At 47.6% G+C, this 14,174-nt stretch overlaps 1 protein-coding gene across 50 annotated transcripts in view; it reads left to right on the top strand.

The window, feature by feature from the left end:
- LOC126988204 (titin homolog) overlaps positions 1-14,174 on the top strand; it is a 169,935-nt gene that overhangs the window by 44,293 nt on the left and 111,468 nt on the right. For 48 of the 50 annotated variants that reach the window (XM_050846202.1, XM_050846175.1, XM_050846189.1 and 45 more), the window contains 10 exons: positions 8-135; positions 744-922; positions 1,417-1,493; positions 1,721-2,530; positions 4,113-4,274; positions 5,125-5,250; positions 6,485-6,607; positions 6,858-6,947; positions 8,546-8,596; positions 10,930-11,151. In XM_050846202.1, coding sequence (XP_050702159.1) covers positions 8-135; positions 744-922; positions 1,417-1,493; positions 1,721-2,530; positions 4,113-4,274; positions 5,125-5,250; positions 6,485-6,607; positions 6,858-6,947; positions 8,546-8,596; positions 10,930-11,151 — 1,968 coding nt within the window. The remainder of the gene's footprint in view (positions 1-7; positions 136-743; positions 923-1,416; positions 1,494-1,720; positions 2,531-4,112; positions 4,275-5,124; positions 5,251-6,484; positions 6,608-6,857; positions 6,948-8,545; positions 8,597-10,929; positions 11,152-14,174) is intronic. The other 2 variants (XM_050846156.1, XM_050846164.1) reach the window with 2 other exon arrangements.

The raw sequence follows: 14,174 nt of genomic DNA, 5'->3' as shown, positions 1-14,174 counted from the left end.
CCCCTAGACCGACCTGACCCGCCCGGCGCCCCCACCATCACCGACATCTCCGGCACATCCCTCACGCTGCGCTGGGACCCCCCGAGGGATGACGGAGGCTGCAGGATCTCAAACTACACCGTCGAGTACTTCAGGGTGAGTCACGGGGCGGGTGGGGGAAGGGAGGGCATGGGAGAGGGAGTTCGGGATGCCATGGGGAAGGGGGGTTGTTGGGGGCATGGAAGGGTGAGTTAGTGGTGAGTTGTGGGAGGAAGGGGGCATGGAAGGGAGAGTTCATAGGAAGTCATGGAAGGGGCGGGTGGGGGATGGGAAGGGGAGTTCAGGGTGTCACGGAGGAGGGGGTTGTTGGGGGCATAGAAGGGAGAGTTAGTGGTGAGTTGCGGGAGGAAGGGGGCGTGGAAGGGAGAGTTCATAGTAAGTCCTGGGAGGGGGGATGGCACATGAGGGAGAGAAGGAAGGCTCCATTAAGTTATCCTCCGTTCTCTGTTCTCCGTTCTACCCATCGTCATATTTTTTTTTTTTCATATTTTTAAGTAGCGGGCTTTTTTCTTTATTATTGTTTACATTTTTTATGCCCTTGTGCCGTCTCCTTTGCGATTTTTCATCCTAATCATTGAAATACGGAGGAGTCTCAGTGAACCAGAACTCACTAAGCCCTTGTGTTATTGTGTCCTTATGTGTTGTCGTAAAAACCTTCAGTCGCATTGGGTTATCCTCGTGTTTCCACCTCGCCCGCGCCACAGGTGGGGTGGGATGTGTGGTTGAAGGCGGCCTCCTCCCGTATCACATGGACGCAGCTCACGGACCTCATCGTGGGCTCTGAGTACCGCTTCCGCATCAAGGCCGAGAATGCCTATGGTGTGTCGGAGCCCGGCGGCGACTCCCAGCAGGTCCTCATCGAAGAAGCCATAAGCACTGAAGGGTACGGTGATGAGTCTTGTGTAGCCTGTAGCGATGGTGCGTCCTTGGCTGCAGCGAATGGAAATGTTACCTGAACTTTCTCGTTATTGAAGATATATTGTGATGACGATAATGTTGGTACGGCCGCTGACTGCATTCCTGGATAGATACTTTGTTTTTTTTTAGTCTTTACTCTCCGTTTTATATCAAGCATGTGAAATTAATCAGTCATGAGCAGTGTTGCCAAATTATCGTACTCAGAGCGTTGTATTCACTGGTTTCTGAGATATAGCTATTGCCAAAAACACCAAGAGTAATTCAGTTTAACGATAACTATATATGAAGGCAGTTAGTGGGGTCGTGGAGGCAGTTTTTGGGTCGGAAATTGGCAAACATAGGAGGCTGAGTACGACAATCTGGCAACGTTGGTCAGGAGTTTTCCAAGTTCAGTGCTTGACGAGCTTCAGATCTGGTCTGATAGTTTCATCCATGCGCATTTATTTATCTCCCATGAAGGTCATTCGAATGCGAGACACTCAAGGCCTCCTCCGCTGCTGCCTCGGTGTACAAGGAGAAGATGACACTCCTGCAAGGTAAAAACTTAGTGTATTGCGTTACCATTCATGATACTCTATTGAAGGAAAGACTTAAGTTTTTAAATGCCTGATATTTCATGATAGTTGAATCAGGGCAGTGTTGACATATTGTATCAAGGAAATTGTCTTCTTAAGTTTGAATAGACAGCTGTGTTGTAGGTGATGATCTCGTGGGTGTTGGAGGGATGTTGTAGGTGTTGTAGGGGTGGTGGTTGGTGTTGCAGGTGAGAGCTTCTCCGGCTCCGGGGAGAGCTCTGCTGTCGGCTCCTTTGACGGCGGCGAGGGGCCGGTGATGGGCCGGGCAAGGTTCTTGAGCCAGGGGACCTCGGACGAACAGGCGCCCTCTGTGACCAGCTCAGAAGAATTTGAACGGCCCGCCTCCCACAGACACCCGCCCTCCTTCGAGCTTGAAGATTCCCGTGGGCCGTCCCTCGAGGCTGGCTCGTCCGAGGAGAGAGGACGGTCCTTCGAAGCCTCCTCAGACGAGCGGGGAAGGTCCTTTGACATTGACTCCTCAGTGGAGAGAGGACAGTCCTTCGATATTGGGTCCTCTGCTGAGAGAGGTCAGTCCTTTGATATCGGGTCCTCCGTGGAGAGGGGACACTCCTTCGAGGTCGGGTCTTCACTGGAGCGAGGACCTTCATACGAAATGCAGTCCTCACTGGACCGCGGCCCGTCTTTCGAAACCGAACTCTTACGAAATAAGGCGGACACCTTCCAGTGGGGAGCCGCTGACGAGCCGTCGCTGAGCGAGTCCTTGGGCAAGGAAGTCTCCATCGAGATCACCGGCTCAGACGGCCTGCCCGTCGGCGCCTCCGTGGAGCGCGGCAGCTCCTACGAGGGCGAGCATCTCCTGAGGACGGCGGAGTACCTGGGAGGACCTGCGGGAGGGTCCCTTGACCTGGGTAGCTCCGCCGGGGAGTCCATGGACCTCGGAGGCTCCTTTGAAAGCATGGAGCCTCCGGTGGCCCCGCCACGCTCGCCTCGCAGGGGCTCGCCGCGCTCCCCGTCCCTGCAGGCCTCGCCCGCCCCAGGTATGTGCTTCTTCCTTGTGTACCTGCCTGCCCGCACACCTGAGCCAGGCCAGGTGGCGGCATTGTTCCTTGTCACTGTGCTCAGAACGTAACCCAATGTTTTGTGCTGTAGTCTGTGACGTTCATGTTGTGTTTTGTTGCCTAGCCTTAACAGCTGACTGGTCCACACTAACTCGTGCCTCAGCGTCTCAGGAGTGCCCCGGATATCCCTCCCATGTGGTCCCATGGAGCCCCAGGGCAGGCCTTCACACCCAGCCCGAGGCCCTTGCCATGTCCTGCACCTCCTCCGTGACCCTCAGGAGACAGTCCTTTGCTCCCTCATAGATAAGTTACGTTCTGGAGTGACTTAGTATCTGCCATTGTCCATATACCTTCATCACTTCATCTTCAAAACCAGACCCTTCGCTATCGTCGTCACTTCTCCCTTTCCGACCCCGTGACCAACACCCGTGATGCATGGAGGACGTTCGTTAGTGCTCCTCCCCTCGCCCCACCCCTCACAGCACTTGGTAGGATGTGCAGCGGTCCCTCTAGTTTAAAACCAGATGTTTCACTAGCGTCGTCACTTCTCCCTTTCCGTCCCCGTGACCAACACCCGCGATGCCTAGAGAACATTCGTTAGGGCTCCTCCCCTCTCCCCACCCCTTACTTCACTTGGTAGGATGTGCAGCGGTCCCTAAATAGTCCTTTGCCACGCTCATCACTTTCAGGTTAGAATTACACGTAAAGTTATTATGAACATCACTGTCGGATGGTGTTTGCCCCAGAATTTCGGTGCCAGGCCGGGCGTGTATACTAACACTTCCATCGCGACAAGCTGCTCCTGAGCTCATAATTATAGTGCACGGCGCTGAGCACAACTAGACGGCTGATACATGTTTATTGATTGTCATGCGCTAACCTCTCGGGCTTCAATAGTCATGTTCGCGCTCGGCTTTTGTCTGTGTCTTCCGATTGTCATGCGCTAACCTCTCGGGGCCTCAATAGCGTCATGTTCGCGCTCGGCTTTTGTCTCAGTGTCCTTCGAGTGTCATGCGCTAACCTCTCGGGCTTCAATAGCGTCATGTTCGCGCTCGGCTTTTGTCTCAGTGTCCTTCGAGTGTCATGCGCTAACCTCTCGGGCTTCAATAGCGTCATGTTCGCGCTCGGCTTTTGTTTCAGTCAGTGTTTTTCGATCGTCATGCGCTAACCTCTCGGGCTTCAATAGCGTCATGTTCGCGCTCGGCTTTTGTTTCAGTCAGTGTCTTTCGTATACGTCAGTGTGTGCCAAGCTGTCAACGCACTAGCGCAAGCCTGTTCACGCAACTTAACTCAGCGTGTGTCTTGTCTTAACGATACTTAGCCTCGTGTATTTTACTTGACAAATCATTGAAGCTTAGATTGTTGGCAGTGATCAAACTTGTTTTGTGACCATATATTGTGATAGAAGCTTTTGGACACGTCTTGAAACGAACTGAACTTAGCTGATAGATCTTGTTCTTGTATTGAGTTCATCTTCAGACACTTAAATAACTTTCTCTCCATCTCTATCAGTGAATCAATCCATCTATCCGTCTATTAACTATCCATCTCTCTGGGGTAGGCGAGCCTGTCTCCTTGCCTCCCCCAGCAGGAGTAGCAGGGGCACAGGACTCCGCCCCTGCTACCACCACCACCACCACCCCTGCCCCTGCTCCTGCCCCGCCCCCTAGGTCCCGTCCTTCAGAGCACCGCGCCTCCATAGCCTCCGAGTCCTCCCTGCTGGGTATGTGACGCCGCAGGGGAGCATACGCGTCGGGGCTGGCGTGTGGTAGCCTGGTAGTGTGGTTCATCCTGGTCTTGTTCACCGCCCTAATCTCATCTTGTTTCTTGTTTCGTTATGTTCTTTCTTGTGTTATTCTCGTTCTTTTTGTTGTCTCATCATTCATTTTCCTTGTCCCATTCATGTTCCTGTTCTCGTGTTATTTCTTTTTTTATAGTTTCCCCTTCCTTGTCTTGGTCCCGGTTCCCGTTTTCTGTCTCTTGTTGTCTCGGTATTCCTCGGCTGTCTGATCCCTTCTCCTTTGTTGTTTTACTTGCAACAATAAACTATCAATCAATCAATCTTCCGTGCATATAAATAAAAAAAACAAATAAAACAGTTCGTTAATATGAAAAAAAAACGAAAAAAAGCATATATTCGTAAGTATAACAAATTTCGTAACTATTAACGTAAAAAAACTGGATAACTTCACTTTTTATACCCACTGAAAGTCTTAGAGTTCGTGCATGTGTTGGTGATCAATGCACACTAAAATGCCGATAAAAAACATGAATATAACAAATTTCGTAACTATTAACGTCAAAAAATGGATAACTTCACTTTTTATACCCATTGAAAGTCGAGTTCGTGCATATGTTGGTGATCAATGCACACTAAAATGCCGATAAAAAAACATAAGTATAACAAAATCTCATAACTATTAAATGCCCCAAAAAGATAACTACATTTTTTAACATTTTTTTTTTTAACTACATTAAGTCAAGCGTTCGTGCATGTGTTGGTTATCCATGCACGCCGCCCCTCCCCCCCTTCACCCCGACCTTGCATGACCTTTCCCCGTCCCTTCCCTTAGCGGCACGGGATGGCGCCCCTCCCCGCATCACCCTGGGGGAGGAGGGAGACCAGGCACCCACCCCGCCACCCCGAGGTCGCCGGTCCGGGTCCAGAGCCTCCATGGACACCGACTCCTCCCTCCTTGGTACGCCCTGCATGTCTATCCTGTAGCCTGTAGCCTCGTAATCAAGCCTTCATGTATCCTGTTTCCTGGGTCCTGTAGCCTCGTATCTCACTATATTGAAGCCTTCACCGTCTCCTGTGTTCTTTTTCCTCACCACCTTGACTGATGCACACGTTCTCTTAGGGCCGCCTTCAGTCACTTTGCAGAGTGTGTGGTAAGGTGCGGGCAGCGTTGCCAAATTATCGTATTCATCGCATTGCATTCTCTTAGTTTCTGACCGATAACTCTAGCAAAACAGAATGAAACCGTCAATATTTAAGTTTTAACGATAACTTTAATTTTCTATCGTTATTTGTGTGGTTCCGACAGTTTTGAAGCCTAAAAATGATAAATGCAATGTTCAGAGTACGATAATTTGGCAACGCTGGGTGCGGGGCTATGCTAACCCTGCAGCCGCCACTACCCATCGCCCAGTTTGACGTGGAAATACAATAGCAGCGATAACAGCCATTGGTAACGATCAAAACAAAACGACTGTGAAAGCGGCCCTTAATACTTGTGGGTGTATCTTTCCTTCACAACCTCATTTCTCCCTATTGAATACAAGTCTGTTCCGCCTCCATCCATATATTAATAGATTCTCTCGTCTTCGTCATCATTCTTCAGCAACTAATTACTTGCCGCTACCATCGCCCCCGTGTGCCATTAATAACAATAACAATAATAATAATAAGTAAACAGCCTCAGCAAATACGTTACTCCTGTTCTCTTGTTTACTTTATTCGACATAATCACCGTTTTTCTTTATTTATATATTTTTTTTCATTTATTTTCTAGTTCCTTTTTCCAGTTTTCCTTTTCACCTGTTATTTTGTTAATTTCCGCACCGCCAGTCCTTATAACAATGTCTATCCCTTCCTTTTTATCCTCGGAGTCTTCTGCTTTGGGTACGCGATGCGCTTTCCTTGGTCCTGGTCTGGGCCGTCTTCTGCTTTGGGTACGCGATGCGCTTTCCTTGATCTTGGTCTGGGCTGTCTTCTGCTTTGGGTACGTGATGCGCTTTCCGTGGTATTGGTCTGGGCTGTCTTCTGCTTTGGGTACGCGATGCGCTTTCCGTGGTCTTGGTCTGGGCTGTCTTCTGCTTTGTACGCGATGCGCTTTCCGTGGTCTTGGTCTGGGCTGTCTTCTGCTTTGGGTACGTGTTGTCCATCCCAATTCTAACGGATCCTCTGTGCGTGTCTCTACCCCCGTGCAGGTGACGCCCCGCCCTACCACGCACTGGGGGCTGAGGGCGGCTGCGAGCTGGCCCCCACGCCGCCCCCGCGAAGCCGACGATCAGGATCACGGGCGTCCATTGCGTCAGAGCTGTCAGTGCCTGGTAAGGACTCACACACACACACACACACACTTACATACATACATACATACATACATACTTACATACATACAGACAGACAGATAAATAGATAGATAGACACACACACACACACACATTCTCTCTCTCTCTCTCTCTCTCTCTCTCTCTCTCTCTCTCTCTCTCGCTCCTCCTTTCCCCCTCCCTTCCTTCCTCTCCAGTCTCACAAAATCTCCTAACGCACTCCCGCTCCTCTCCCTCCGTCCTGCCGCAGAGATGGACGGCAGCGAACTGGCCCCCACCCCGCCCCCGAGGAGACGCCCCAGCTCTCGGTCTTCCATCGCCTCGGAGTCCTCTGCATTGGGTATGTGCTGTGCTTACCTTGGTCTGGGCCTTTCATTTTCTCCTTGTTCTCTTTCCCTTGCCCTTATCCTTGTGTCTAATCCTCACTTTTTTGTTCTTTTATTTTACTCAATTTGTCCTTCATTTTCGTCTTTTCTCCTCATTTCTCCTTCTGTTTTACTCCTTTCTCCTCCTTTTCTTTTCTCCTTCCTTCTTCTTTTCCTTTTCCTCTCACAATTTCTCTTCTTTTTCCTCTTTTTCTCCTCATTTCTCCTTCTGTTTTACTCCTTTCTCCTCCTTTTCTTTTCTCCTTCCTTCTTCTTTTCCTTTTCCTCTCACAATTTCTCTTCTTTTTCCTCTTTTTCTCCTCATTTCTCCTTCTGTTTTACTCCTTTCTCCTCCTTTTCTTTTCTCCTTCCTTCTCCTTTTCCTTTTCCTCTCACAATTTCTCTTCTTTTTCCTCTTTTTCTCCTCATTTCTTTCTCATTCCTTCTTCTATCTTACTCCTTTCTCCTGCTTCTCCTTTCTTGCTCTCTCTATCTTTCCCCTTTTTCTTTCTTAATTACTCCTTCTTTCCTTTGCCCGTGTTTCTTATCCCTCTAAGCACGATGTAATGAATTTTATCTCTCTTTTTCGTAAGGTAACATAGCAATCTTTTACGTACTAGGCGTCAATGTTAGTCAAATGTCCTACTTTTTAATACTCCTCCCCTTTCATCTCGGACATAGTTTCTTCTTAGGTCTTGGTATATAATATTGGCTAAAGTTTTATTCCCTGATTCTTACGTCTCTGTAGTGTGGTTAATAACACAAAACACACACATAGGCCTACACGTACTGCAAGAGATAGTCAATGGTTTTTGTTACTTTCTGCTTAAATGGTGCATGACAGTAGTGGTAGTGGTATTAATTGTAGTAGTAGTAGTTGTAGTAGTAGTAGTAGTGGTTGCAATGGTAGAGGGAGTAGTGTAATGGCAAAATTTAATTAAGTACGGGAAAGATAGAAATGAGGGAGGGAAAGTAGTTTTAAGTATTTTTAAGTAAATATGATTCCACCCGGCAACAGTCCCGGCGACACTTATATTTACTTAAAAATACTTAAAACTACTTGTCCTTCCTAATTTCTATCTTTCCCGTGCTTGATTAAATTTTGACATTACAGTAGTAGTAGTAGTAGTAGTAGTAGTAATAGTAGTAGAAGTAGTAGTAGAAGTATTAAAAATAGGAGTAGTAGCAGATGGAGATGGAGATTGAAAAAAGAAAGCGGTAAAGAGAAGGAAGTGGAGGAGAGTAGTATTGGCAACAGTGATGGTGGCCGCATAAACAGAAGATATACTGATAGCGAAGGTCCATGTATGGTAAGATAATCGGTCGATGGTGGCGCCGTCGACCGACACAATAGGAAGCCTCGGTGTGATGCTTCTTACCAGTTATAAGATATTTGGTAGTAGTGTTAGCAGCAGGAGCAGAAATAGCAGCAGCAGTAGTCTCTGTGTGACCTATTGGCTAACACACTGACGGTAGACACGCACGGCTCACACACACCCTCGGCCCCGCCCACACACACTGGTCACCCATACTTGAGTCTCAGCGTGAGGATGACTCTCTGCTCTGCCTCTAGGCTGGAGCCCCACGCCCGCCCGGAGGAAGAAGCGACGCAAGACGGAGGAAGGTAACAACAGCTGTGTGGCCCCTCCTGACCCCTTGTCCAGGCTGCTGTTTGAGACTGTTATTTTGTCTTTCATTGATTCCCCTTCCTGCTTCCTTTGCCGTGTTCTTTCCTGTCGTCTTCGTTCTCCCTAACTCGGCACCGCCGCCGCCAGAGACCGTGTTGTGTTGTGTCACCGGGCTGTCACAATGTCTCACTTTTCTTTGGTTCCCGACGTGTTTCCCTTGCCGTGTTGCTTTACTGTCCCCGCTGTGCACTGTGCCTCTTGACTCAGACATTTTCCTTGCCAGAGATCTTGTGTTTTTGTGGTGCAACTTATGTTGGTTTATACTTGCCTTCAAGTTTTTTTTTTTTTCTGCGGAAACAATTTTCCGCCCTGTTGCTCTTCATGTACATTTTTGTGTGTGTGCGCTTGTCGTGGTGTGTGGGTGCTGTGTTTCTGCTGTGTTTCCTCAACGTTTTTCTCAGAGACACGCGAGTCCTCGTCGACAGACCGACTTGGTCAGCTAGGCTGACGTTAGCCGATAGAGTCGGTCTGTCGGCACCTTCCCCTCCCTGTCAAGAGCCCGTGATCCCTCCTCGGAGGGACGTACGCGCTTGACTCCGACGGGACTCCATACAGCCCGCGTCCCCACCCTTGACATGGCTGCAAATATTAAAAAAAAAGTTTTTCTTCTTTCCCGCTCAAGGCTCTCTCCTCCGTCGTCTATATTTCAAGCTCTGCCTTGCCTTATTATAATGAGCTAAAAACAACAACAGCGCCTAATCTTTTCGTTGAATCCTTTACAATTGATTTTTAGCTCCTTCTTTTCTTGGGCTATTTGAGTCATACTATTTACTAACAGAAAATTTCAGCCATTGACCCGTAAAAACAGTGAATGGAAGCCTCGTAGGGGACCGGGTCTGGCGCCCTGATTTCATCGGAACTTGATCTCAGTAGAATGGCCGAGGCTGGAGGAGGTGGTGATGCGGGCGATGCCGTGCCGGGAAAGTCTTGTCCCCTCGTGTTCCTTTCTTTGAGTGCCTCGACGCTCCCTTTCTTCTTTTTGTTGTTTGCTTCCATTGGTGTTCTTGTTTGCTTGCTTCCTTGTTCTTTGCTTGCATTGGTGTTCTTGTTCCTCACTGACTCTTCTATACCGAAACAGCAAGATGAAGACAAGGAGCCGCCAGAAAGCAAGACGAAGAAAACGGTCCCATGAAATATCTGTTGCTGGGGACTGGCCTCACGTGTGGCGTCATTATTGGCCTGGCTGTGTGTGTGGATGATACTGATTAATAACACAGTAGCCGTGATTCTCCTCTAATTTTGGTATTCATTCTGTTAAGGACCCGCCAGAAAGGAAGAAGAAAACGGTCCCATGAAATATCTGTTGCTGGGGACTGGCCTCACGTGTGGAGTCATTATCGGCCTGGCTGTGTGTATAGATGTTACTGATTAATAACACAGTAGCCGTGATTCTTCTCTAACTTTGGTATTCATTCTGTTAAGGACCCGCCAGAAAGCAAGAAGAAAACGATCCCTTGAAAAATTATTTGGAGCGTGTGGAGTCATTATCGGCCTGGCTGTGTGTGTAGATGATACTGATTAAACATATAATCCCAAGTCTTTCCCTGCCTCTGTGGTGGATAGTGGAGTGTTTCCCATGTGGTATTGGTGTGCTGGATATCCCTTCACTGGTAGCCTGGTAACATATACTCCCAGGTCTTTCTCTGCCTCTGTGGTGGATAGTGGAGTGTTTCCCATGTGATATTGGTGTGCTGGATATCTCCTCCCAAGGTGCAGGACTTAATAACACTGTAGTTGTAATTCTCCTCTAATTTTACTATTCATTTTATTTTCTACTCCTTCTTTTATATATTCCAATTCACGTTTGTAGTTTTGGTTGACATTTTTTATTTTTGTATCCCCGCCAACACTCAGTTTATATTATTTAACTTTATAATTACTCTTTTCTGACAGCAACGCATACATAACTTAATTCGCAAAGAACCCGTAATGCCGGTAAAAAAAATCGTCGCTGCTAAGGGTTCCAGTTGGGTCCCTATTCTCAGACGCTTCAAGTCTCTCAACAAATACTTCTCGAGGCCACAACGGAGATTAGTCAAGTCCTCATAAGTGTTTCCCGCGTTCATGGTGCAGAAGAAGCCTTGTCAAACTACCTTCTAACTTTTCATAAAACTATCCATGGAAATACTAACACAGCCTCTACGAAAACCTTACCAAATATGAGTGTGTGTGCCGCGAAATGTTTAAAAATGTGGGTCCTACAGCTATCAATGGCCTCACAAGCTAACTGACTAACACCTTGTGGGTTCTTTTTCCTCCTCCACCCCAGACGTCGAGATGGCTGAGGGCGCGGAGTCTCCCATCCCACCCCCGCGCAGCCACCGCCCAGGGTCCCGCGCCTCCCAGGTCTCCCAGGCGTCCACCGTGACCTCGGAGACCATGTTCGAGCCGGAGCCCTTTGCCCGAGCCACCCCGCCTCCCTCCGACGTGACCGACATCGCGAGCGCCCAGGCAGCCCCGCTTAGCACACCCTCGTCTGAACCTGCGGGCGGTGAGTACTGAGAATCCTTAAGGGGGGACTGTTTGGGACTTGTATTTTTATTTATATGCTTGATTTCGTTCTTGTTCCTGTGGTTGTTGATGGTGAGATTGTTGTTCTTGTTCTTTTTATTGTTGTTGGTGGTGATTGGGTCTTGGTCTTGTTCTTCCTGATGGTCTTTATTAATGTACGTGTGAAGGGAAGGTTTAGTATTCAACGCCTAGAATATCTTACGCTGAAAACGCTTATATTGATTTTAAAGAAAGGAAAGAAGGTGCCGGAAGTTTAATAGAAGTAGTAGTAGTAGTAGTAGTAGTAGTAGTAGTAGAGAGATAGAGGAGTCACACATAGACAGACGGATAACAGACAGACAGACAGACACAACCACACAGACAGTAGGAAAAAGAAGCAAAAAGTGACTGACAGACAAATTCAAACAAGCAGACAGACAGAAAAAAAACGGACATACAAAAACACAGACAGACAGACAGACAGACAAAGCCAAACATACAGAACACAGACAGACGGAAAAACAAGCAAACAGTGACAGACAGACAAAATCAAACAAGCAAACAAACACAGACAAATCAAACATACAAACACACATTGACAGATACAGACAGACAGACAGACAGACAGACAGAGAGACAGACAGACAGACAGACAGAGAGACAGAAAACGCAAACAAACAGATATACAGATGCAGACAAATAGACAATTCACACACACACACACACACACACACACACACACACACACACACACACACACACACACCTGGGCAGCGCGGAGTGGCGGCATCAGCGGCGGCGTCCTGCCAACTCTCGCCCGTGTTAATAAAAAGGCGAGACTATGAACAGGTGTAGCGAAGGTGACGTCACACACACACACACACACACACACACACACACACACACACACACACACACACACAAGCTGCTATACATTCCCTCCATCCCTCCCCTCCCTTCATTCCTTCTCTCCCCTCCCTCCCCCTCCTTTCCTCCCCTCCCTTCCCTTCCCCTCTCTCTCCCTCCCTCCCTCTGTCTGCCAACCAATGACACACCCAACGAGAGAGAGAGAGAGAGAGAGAGAGAGAGAGAGAGAGAGAGAGAGAGAGAGAGAGAGAGAGAGAGAGAGAGAGAGAGAGAGAATAGTAGAATGGATGAAAGAAAGGAAGGAAAGGAGATAGAGAGAGAAAAAGAAATAAATAAAAAAAGGGAGAGAGAGAGAGAGAGAGAGAGAGAGAGAGAGAGAGAGAGAGAGAGAGAGAGAGAGAGAGAACAGTCCTTTAAAAATAATCCTCCCACCTCCCAGGCAAAAAAAAAAAAAAAAAAAAAAAAAGAAACCGTCAAGTATTGTGGGGATTAAAGGGATTTGAGTCTCTTCTTTGGGGGGTTTAGGAAGGATTTAAGTGGGATTTGGAAGGGGTTGGATTCTCTATAATTTTGAGACCGTGGTATTTTTTTTTTTTTTTTTTTTTGCTCCATCTATTTGCTTAACTCTCTCTACTAAGCCCCTGATCCAGTCTGTTACTTAATTTTTTTGTCAACGTTCCTCCCCTTTTACGAGTTTTTACATTCTTCTTCTCGGCTCATATTTCGCCTGGTGGGTTTGATGTCTTCCTAGTTCATTATAGTAACTCAGAAACTTCACCTTCTTGCTTAACTCTCTGTAATGCGTTCTTAATCTAAACTGAGTTGCGTGAGAGCTTTTTCTCATCTCCTCCCTCTTTTTTCTCTCTCTTCCTTGGCTTGTTCTTCGCCTGGTGGGTTTGATGTCTTGCTAGTTCATTAAAGTAACCCAGGAACTTCACCTTCTTGCTTAACTCTCTGTAATGCGCTTTTAATTTAAACTGAGTTGCGTGAGAGCTTTTTTCTCATCTCCCTCTTTTTTCTCTCTCTTCCTTGGCTTGTTCTTCGCCTGGTGGGTTCGTTGCGTCTCTGCTTCGCCTCATTGTAACTCAGGAACTATCCTTTATCATCCTTTTGCTTCCCTCTAATGAATTCCTGATCCAGTTTGAGTCACAGGAAAGCCTTTTGTCAACCTTTCTCTGTTTACATTTTCCGTTTCGGCTCGTATTTCACCTTGTGGGTTCGACGACTCCTAAGTTCATCACAGTAACTCAGGCATTCCATCTTCTTGCTTCACTCCACGGTATTAACTCCTGATCCTTTATGAGTCACCCGTGAGCTTTTTGTCAACTCTTCTCTCATTTCCACTCTCCTTCTCGGCTTGTTTTTCGCCTGGCGGGTTAGTTGCCTCTCTGCTGCGTCTCATTAACCCAGGAACTCCACCCCGTCATCCCAGACTTAAGTGTCGCTCCCAAACAGACGGTATTGGCCATGCATGCCTCGCAACACACGGCCACACGGAGAACTGTCAGGGAGGTACTTTTTTTCTAGTGAGTCGGATCGTTTTCCTAGTTCGGGGTTCAGGAATAGAAGTCATTGTTTGGCGCCAAATTTACACTTGATGGGCTCAGGGCCATATTTTTAAACATTTCTGCGGCCAAGAACACGGAATTTACTAGTCTTTCGTGGGAGTTTAGGGCATTTCCAGGGGTACTTTTATGACCCTGGTGGTGATCCGAGCCTTCTTCTGTACCGTGAACCTAAAAGAACACTCATTAGAACTCGATTATCCTCCTTTTTGGCCTCTGGAAATAGTTGGTGTGCGGGGTGGGAGCATCTGACAATACCAACCTCAGTGTCTTTGTAGTTCTTTTTATTAACTCGGGAACTCCACTCTCCTGCTTCACTCTTGTAATGAACACTTGAACCCGCCTGTCACGTAACTTTTTTGTCAACGTTCCTCTTCTTTTACCAAACGCGGCACTTGCTGGTCGGGAAAAATATCTGTTACTCATTGCCCGTAGGTTTTTAGGTGTGCAAGTCTTGCGTCTGTGTATGGTGTATATATGACCACCGCGCCGAATGTACTGGGGCTGGAATCTACCTCGTGAACGGTTCCAGACTGGCTGAAGGCAACGTGGGGTGTTTCGGCACTTGAATATTTCGCTATTTTTTTTTTTA

Source organism: Eriocheir sinensis, chromosome 68 (genome assembly GCF_024679095.1).
Source record: "Eriocheir sinensis breed Jianghai 21 chromosome 68, ASM2467909v1, whole genome shotgun sequence".
Classification (NCBI taxonomy): domain Eukaryota; kingdom Metazoa; phylum Arthropoda; class Malacostraca; order Decapoda; family Varunidae; genus Eriocheir; species Eriocheir sinensis.
The sequence above is the reverse complement of the archived record's forward strand: the minus strand, read 5'-3'. Positions and strand labels throughout refer to the sequence as shown.